Consider the following 9,058-nt stretch of genomic DNA (forward strand, 5'->3'; position numbering starts at 1 on the left):
ATATATATATATATATATATATATATATATATATATACATACATACACACACGCACATGCACAGAATTATATAGCTATTGGTTGTCATCGTCATCATTTAACGTCTGCCTTCCATGCTCTCATGGGCTGGACAAACATATATACACACATACACATGGGTGTATATAAGAAAGATAACTGACTGTCTTAACCAAATGTGTACATGTGTGTGTGCGTATTTATATATTTGATGCTCATTTATAACTATCACATGTTGTCAAGACAAGGATACATGCAAACAAATACACACACACACACACACACACACACACACGTGCACATATCTACAATGAGCTTCTTTCAGTTTTCATCTACCAAATTCACACACAAGGTATTGGTTGGCCCAAGAAGCAATAATGAGACTGGACCCAAGACTACATGGTTGGAAAGCAAGCTTCTTAACAACAAAGCCACAACTATTGTGATATTACAATCATCATCATCATCATCGTTTAACGTCTGCTTTCCGTGCTAGCATGGGTTAGACGATTTGACTGAGGACTGGTGAACCAGATGGCTACACCAGGCTCCAATCTGATTTGGCAGAGTTTCTACAGCTGGATGTCCTTCCTATACTACAATATATTGTAGTATACAGTTTGGATAAACACATTAAACTCTGATTATTTTTATTGAAAGCAGTAATGATGTGCAGTCAGCCTCAAAGCACAGACATTCTCTGGTAGTGTTTCGGATGCTTTTGGTACCATAATATAGGAAGGTACTAAAATAATTGCAATAACTTATCAAGAAACATCCCAATTTATTTTACATTTGTCATTATCTCATATGTATCCAAACACACACACGCACGCACGCACGCACACACACACACACACACACACACACACACACACACACACACACACACACACACACACGTGAAGGATGAAAAAGAAAGGAAAAAGAGAGAAATGATTTACTTTATGAAGTGCTGTTGTGGTTTGCTGTATAGATTGTACAACCTCCAGTGTTGCTGATTCGGTTTCTTTCATCTGAAACATGAAATATTTAAGATAATTAGCAATGTGCCCTTGAGAGAAAAAGCAAAATTATACCTGAATACATCTGTCAGTAGTACTGTGGTTTTGTTTGTTACAGTTAGCAGCCTGGCTTCTATTAGTAAACACTTCATTACTAACTAATCAAGGCAACAAGATTACTTTGTTTTACTAAAGCCACCCTTTTTGGTCAGGCAGTCAACTCATGCCAAAATTTATTGTAAATACTGAACAGAAACAACTAACACTTCTAATTCCTTCTGTTTTATTCTATCACCAATTACACCCGTTTTCTTTTCCTTTTCTGAAGAAGGAAGGCAAGAAAATAAACTCGTTATATCTTTTGCTAGACAATACCTACAAACTTCAGCCACACACACACACACTCTCTCTCTCTTTCCCTCTCTCAACAGACAGTTTTCACGCCAATAGTTTGTACATTTGATATGGTGCCAAATGTGACTGACTGACAAACCAGTCTTAAATAATGCCAGCATTATCACTGTTATAACATCTTAAAATAGTGATAACCAATTACTGGTTTGATCAGAACATTTTGTTGTTGTTAAATATTAAATATATAACAATAGCATCATCTTCCAAGGTCAATCAATGAATTTAAGAAAGAAGGACGATGCTGTTAAAGAAGACTAAACATTCAGTTATTGCTTTATTAAATACACAGAAGCTTCTATACCAGTAGTTCTAGGACTCACTTAGGAGCATTGTGAATTCACAAGGGGGTGGCAATTGACAAGGTGTTGTTGGGGTATTAGGGGTTTGGAGAGGTCATGATATTGCTTTGAAATAAAATATTTAACCCTTTTGATACCAACCAGCCCAGAATCACCAACCCCTGGCTCTATGATATAACCCTTCAGCATTCATATTACACTGTCAAATGTAGCATTTAGTCACATCATTTTGAATTAACCATGCATTAGCTTGTAGCTCTGACATCTTGATGATGTGATTTTTTTTTCTTAGAATGACATTGTAGGGTAGGTGTGACATGCCAGATTTGGCTGGTTTGAACATAAAACAGTAGAATGTGGGCTGGAAATGGCCAGTTTAAATGCAAAAGGGTTAAAGAGCCTATTTTAAAATGATCAAAATTAAAACATGCCATCAAAATTTTATGTTAAATTATACTTCAAACCCCGGCTTAATAAGGGCAAAGTTATTTTACTAAATTCTTCGTTATTTAACTTAATTGAAACAAAATGAGCATATTCCAACAGAAATAAGGTAGCAAAAGTGTTAAACCAGGTACAATACTTCTATTTTAAACGTATTTTCAGAATAATATTTTTCAAAATTAAGATATGAATAGGCATTGTGTTATCAGAGAACAGAATCATGACTGATGAAGTGCCAAGGTCCAATATAATGATATAAAGTGTCTTGCTCAAGAACACAAGGCACCACCAGGAATCAAACACACGACCTTATGATTGCAAGCCAACTACCCTAACCACTAAGCCATGCACATTCAAGTTCTTGATTAAAATGAAATTTTATCAGCATTCTTACTGGCCTTTTACCAAACCTTTCTTATTGGCCTTCTGCCAAAACCTTTCAAAGACAGTTTTATGATTTGCTTAACTTCTTACGAAATCCAAATTTATGAAAGAAAATATAAAAGATTAATAAGGATGCTTAATAATTTTCGTGTAAAGGTTCTCTGAGACATGGCATGTATTTCAAAAGTTCTCCAAGAGCGAAAAAGATTGATATAGACTACTATGTCATCATTACCATTTCAATGTGAGCTCTTTTTTTCTTTTTTTTTTGACTACAGTTAAACCAGTTGAATGTTCAGTTAAAAAATATTCATGTACTTTAAACTTGTGTGGACATAAACAGCATAAAGTGCATGAGAGAATACAACTGGACTCCAAAGGCATTTTTTTAGCCATTCTGCTGCTGTTGACACATGCAACAGCTGGGGGTGAATAATTTCCCTATGGAAAATCAATGAAGTTAATGAAAGAAACGGACAGAGATGATGAGGTCAAACTTAAGGGTTGTTGAGTTTGACAGACAAAATGCAGCAGGATCGTGCAAAATGATAATAAGCTGTACTGCAGATCAATACGACTCAGATTTATTACTTCTTACTCTTCTGTTAATCTCAAAGGCTCTAAGAAATAGCATGAGCAATACATTTTTTCCTGACTGAGATGGAAAAAAAACCCCAACAAATACATAGTACATGGTTGTGTAATTAAGACATAAGTGCAAGCATGTCTGCGTGGTTAACTCTTTAGCATTCAGATTACTGTCAACTGCAAAGCTTATTTATCACATTATTTCAAATTAATCATGCATTATCTCATAGCTTCCTGATTTCAATGATGTGAATGTTTGCATTTAGAATGACATTGTAGGATAGGTAAGAGAGGCCTGATCTGGTCAGTTTGAACATAAAACACATTCAAATATTTGGGCCGGATATAGCCTGTTTGAATGCTAAAGGGTTAAGAAGCTTGCTTTGCAGCCAATTGGTTTGGGGTCTGGTCCCACTGCATAGCATCTTGACCAGTGGTTCTCAAACAATTCTAAGTGCTGGTCCCCTTACAGTTGTTTTTTTCAATGATTCACAGTCCCCTATAAAATTCAGGATAATCAATATGGAAAAAAATGACAAACATTCGTGTTCCGTAATTTCCGGACTATGAACCGCATTGCCCATAGACATGCAGCCCTGAAAACCACAACTTAATCCAGGCAATACCCCATTGGGATACAATAAATACACATGAAAATATGGGGAATCAGTCGATCAATTAGTTACAAAACAAATGAGTATCAAAAAAATACCGACAGCACATGCATGATCACGCATTATGCCCGCATATTTTCTATCGGCCAAACACATTAGCAAATGAGTGCGTAGGAGTGGTGTGAGTTTTTGAGGCCAACAACAAAAAAGGATGATATCATGTGAAAAATTGAAAGTCTTGAAATTTTTAAACTGCCTCAAGCCACCCCATTTTCACGATACTTCAGTGTCCCTTCATGGTCCCCTAGGGGACTGCTGACCCCAGTTTGAGAACCAGTGATCTTGACTGTCTTCTTCTATAGCCCAAGGCTGACCAATGCCATGTGAGCGATTTTGGTAGATGAGAACTGTGTGAAAGCTTGTCGTGTGTGTGTGTGTCTCCAATCACCGTTTCATGACCAATGTTGGTTCATTTATGTCTCCATAATTAAACAGTTTGGCAAAAGAAACCACACAATAAATAATGCCAGACAAAAAAAATAAGTACTTGGGTTGATTTGTTGTCTAAACCTTACAAGGTGCAGCCCTAGCATGGTCGCAGTCCAATGACCAGAACAAGTAAAAGATAAATTATATTAATCTCTAATAAAAGTATAAAGTCAAGAGGGATATAACCAATTATATGAATTGATGTATTTAACTGGCATTTTATTTTATTAACCCCAGAAAGATAAAAGGTAAAGTTAAGCTCAAATGACCTCTGAACTCGGAATGTAAAAGCTAATAAGACATTTTGTCCACTGCTCTAACGACTCTGCTAATCTACTGCCCCTAATTGTGCTAATTATTAGCAATACTTACATTCTTGTGCCGCCGATGCTGTTCTTCATTGTAACGAGCAACATCTTTGATGAGCTCTGACCATGTATATACAAGTTGCATATGCAACGTGGCCAATTTTTCGACCAAAGATTTAAGTAAGTTCCAAAAAGGAGAAAATGTTCTGAAAAAATAAAAAAATAAATAATAAATATATCAGAACAAATAAGACTTTTAGAAAAGTAATAGAAATAGATTTTATAAATTCTTAGAATGTCATTTATTTTTAAGGAGCAATATGCATATAAATCATCACCATCACCAATATCATTCAACATCCCCTTTTTCATGCTAGCATGGGTTGGACAGTTTTACAAGAACAGACGAGTCAAGGTGCTCTACCAGGTTCTAAGTTTGCTTTGGCATGGCTTCTATGGCTGGATGCCCTTCCTAATGCCAACCACTTAACAGAATGTACTGGGCGCTTTTATGTGGTACCAGCACTGGTGAGGTTGCCAAGTACCCACAAGATACATAGATGTGTATACACACACACACACACACACACACACACACACACACACACACACACACACACGTTTTTTTTTCAATAGCCAGTTTGCTTGTAATAGCCAGTTCTTTTGGCCAAATTTGAACACACAACAGTTTAACATAATCATAACGATATATACAAATTACACAACTCACCTCATCATTCTTACTTCTCTTTCCCTCCCTTTCTAAATAACCACTATTGACACTAATCCCTTCCCTTTCTCCTTACATCATCCACCAATAGTGTCTACTTCATCATTCTCTTCAATACCACGCTATCATAACTGAAAACCTGTCCCTCTGTTGATAAGAGGTTAAACAGATTCAACACCAACACAAAAGAATAATCTATACTTATGACACACCTTTTTGTTTATAATATTTTGCACCATTTAAAGATTACATCTGGCCAAGAGAGACCTGCTTATATATGTTTCACACATATAAAGGTTTGACTTTTGCTTTCATCTAAGGTGTCTTCAATATATATTTGTTAACAATCTCAATATTCTTACAGACTGGATATTAATATGGCCAATCCTGTCTACAAAAGTGTGTGGGCGTGATCTTAGAAATATAAGTGTATAGTCTAATCATAGAAATATACACATATTTGCAGTATGTATGTATGTATGTATACACATACACATACATATGTAGATTATGTTACATTTCTGAGAAAGACATTGCACAAGATCAACAGCTGCCCAAAAATACCACCAAGGTACTACCTCCCAATGCAACAAGACACAGTTGCTAAAATAATATACAATGCCATCTGCAAAAAAGTCTATCCAGAGATAAATAAAGAGAACCTGCTATTATTAAATGTAGACATAAACATCCACACAAGGAACACTGGTGGAACATTCCCATGACAACTGCCATGAGCAAACATAACAGTCCAGATATAGTTCTTTGGGATAGACAAGAAAAAGTCGGTACCATCATAAATATCAGTGGTCCTGCTGATGAGAATATTCTTTTGAAAAATCAAAATAGAGATTAACTATGGGCAAGTGTTTCAAAGCTTCTAGCTTCTATACACAAATTATAAATTCATTGTAAAAAGCACCATTCAAGAGTGGTCGATGCCAGTGCCACCTGACTGGCTCCTGTACTGGTGGCACATAAAAAGCACCCACTACATTCTCGGAGTGGTTGACATTAGGAAGGGCATCCAGCTGTAGAAATCTTGCCAGATCAGATTGGAGCCTGATGCAGCCTCCCAGCTTGCCAGTCCTCAACCAGACTATCCAACCCATGCCAGCATGGAAAGCGGATGTTAAACGATGATGATGATGAATAATTGGGGCACATGATTTTGTGAGCAAATGCCTAAGTGACAATCTGGATAAGCTGGAGTTTTCAGAAAAGGAAATTAAAACAGCTAATTTGTACATTACAAATACAATCTGTAAGTGGAACAGTAAAAAGATGCAAGACTTTTCTCAAGTCCAAAAGATGAATTTGTTTCTGTTATGTACACATCAATGATGGAACTTTATATCTTTTTAAGAGATGAGCTCCTCCTTTGCTAGAAGATTTCATCATGATCACCATCATTGCTTTAACACCAACTTTTCTATGCTTGCAGGGTCGCTTTCAAATAATCGAAAATAGAAGAGAATGGACAAGCATGCACACATGCATATGTACACTCACACATATACATACATACAAGTGCAGAGAAAGAACAGTTGCGCTCAATCTAAATCCACTTTGCCTACCTCTGTTCTGTACACCACAGGAATCTAGAAGCATATAGAAACAGACTGTACAATATAGACAGTACATGTCCAGACAATGATACTGTACCATAGTACCCGAACAATTCATTACTGCACGTTAGAGGACACAGTATAATCCTCAGCTATGTTGCAACATGGCATATCTGGTACAATAGTGGGTCAATCTTAGCCATTCAGTCAATTACCTGTGTGTCATAAGTCAGTTTGACCAGAGTCTAACCTGGGGCTAACTGTAATACAATCCTCTTTCAAAAAGAGAATGGTTGCAATATTTCCTATCTCTCTCTCTCTCTCTTTATAACACTTGTAGTTTGTTTCCAATTAATTGAATATTTCCCTTTACTTTTCATTCAACTGAGAAAATTGCACAACCCCTTTAAATCAATGCAATCTGAAATTTGTTCATAGAAAAACATACTTACCCCTCTTGTATACAATTGCTAACATTTTTTGCTAGTTTGGTGAGTAATTTGCTATAATTTTCTTCTACAGAGCAGCTGCAAAATAACAAAAGAAATAGTAATCATAATCAAAGCATTAACAGAACAAATAACTGAATAAAATAATAAAGAAAAGAAAATAGAATTTTTAATTGTTTTTCCCATGTTTCCACAAAGAAGAAAGGATGTGCACTCTTGCGAGGTCAAAGAACTATTTCACATTTTCCAACCAATTAGACTATTATGAGATGCACGAGATGTATTGGAATAGCTAATATTATAAGTAGTTTTTAACTGAAGAACAAACTGCTTAGATAAAAAAATTCTATTATCTAGGTGACCTAATTTATACTTAAAATGAACTGGTGATAACACTGTGGCATAGGTTAAAAACATTTGGAGAACATTGCTTTTCTTAGTTAACAACAAAGAACTTCACTTTCTGTATACATGAGCAAATCGTTTGAGGTATAATTAGATGAGTGAATATTGTGAGTTTAATTCGATGAATGAATGAAGCTGTCAATGCACAGAATCGCAATCTTTAGAAGTCTACTTGATGTTCACCACAAGTGAATTTTATAAAATAACACCAAAAGGGGCTGAATATTTATGAGGCAGACGTTCTATGCTGATATGAATATATAAATAGGTGATAAATATAAGCTGAAAAAAAAAAGAGAGAGCTTAGTTGAGATAAATTAAAAATGTCCACAGCCCTGTGAGTGGATTTGGTAAATGGAAAACTTAAAATAAGCTTTTCATGTGTGTGTGTGTGTGTGTGTGATAGGTGTGAGTGTCACTGTAATGCAAGTGGTGTTCTTCATTCCAAATCATGTCTAGTCATGGGGAAATATCTTACTTGGAAACAGGTGAAGGTTGGTGACAGGAAAGACCTCCAGCTGTCAAAAATCTACCTCAACGAATTCCATCCAACCCATGTGAACATGGAAAAGTAGACATTAAAACAATGATGATGATGATGGTGGTGGTGGTGGTGGTGGTGGTAACCACATATGTTTATAAACCACTCATTCCAGATTCCATGCAAGCTTGAAATATTTCAGATTATTTTAAAGTTAATGAAAAGCTCTAGTAATACACCTAAATTTTCATTTATACCATATTCACCGATGCCAAGTTCTTAAGTGTGAGTGTAATAACATGTATATATGAGTGTGAGAATGTGTATATATGAGTGTGAGAATGTGTATATGAGTGCAAGAATGTGTATATATGAGTGCGAGAACGTGTATATATGAGTGTTGGAACGTGTATATATGAGTGTGAGAACATGTATATATGAGTGTGAGAACATGCATATATGAGTGTGAGAACGTGTATATATGAGTGTGAGAACGTGTATATATGAGTGCAAGAACATGTATATGAGTGTGAGAATGTGTATATATGAGTGTGAGAACGTGTATTTATGGGTGTGAGAACATGTATATATGAGCGTGAGAACGTGTATATATGAGCGTGAGAACGTGTATATGTGAGTGTGAGAATGTGTATATATGAGTGTGAGAACCCGTATATGAGTGTGATGAGTGAAAGAATGTGTATATGAGTATGAGAGTGTGTATAAAAGTGTGACATGAGTATATATGTTAGTTGACAACATGTGCATGTATGTTAGTGTGATATCATGTATATATGAATGAGAACATATATATATATATGAGTGTGAGCACATACGTACACAAGGGTGAGAACCAGCATTGT

The 9,058-nt window shown here is 35.8% G+C and overlaps 1 protein-coding gene across 7 annotated transcripts in view; it reads right to left on the reverse strand.

Annotated features, from left to right (window-relative positions):
• LOC106867173 (F-BAR domain only protein 2) overlaps positions 1 to 9,058 on the reverse strand; it is a 189,726-nt gene that overhangs the window by 54,951 nt on the left and 125,717 nt on the right. For all 7 annotated transcript variants that reach the window (XM_014911966.2, XM_052969958.1, XM_052969957.1 and 4 more), the window contains 3 exons: positions 7,313 to 7,387; positions 4,627 to 4,768; positions 963 to 1,034 (listed from right to left, as the gene is read on the reverse strand). In XM_014911966.2, coding sequence (XP_014767452.1) covers positions 963 to 1,034; positions 4,627 to 4,768; positions 7,313 to 7,387 — 289 coding nt within the window. The remainder of the gene's footprint in view (positions 1 to 962; positions 1,035 to 4,626; positions 4,769 to 7,312; positions 7,388 to 9,058) is intronic.

This window comes from Octopus bimaculoides, chromosome 8, assembly GCF_001194135.2.
Source record: "Octopus bimaculoides isolate UCB-OBI-ISO-001 chromosome 8, ASM119413v2, whole genome shotgun sequence".
NCBI classification, from domain to species: Eukaryota; Metazoa; Mollusca; class Cephalopoda; order Octopoda; family Octopodidae; genus Octopus; species Octopus bimaculoides.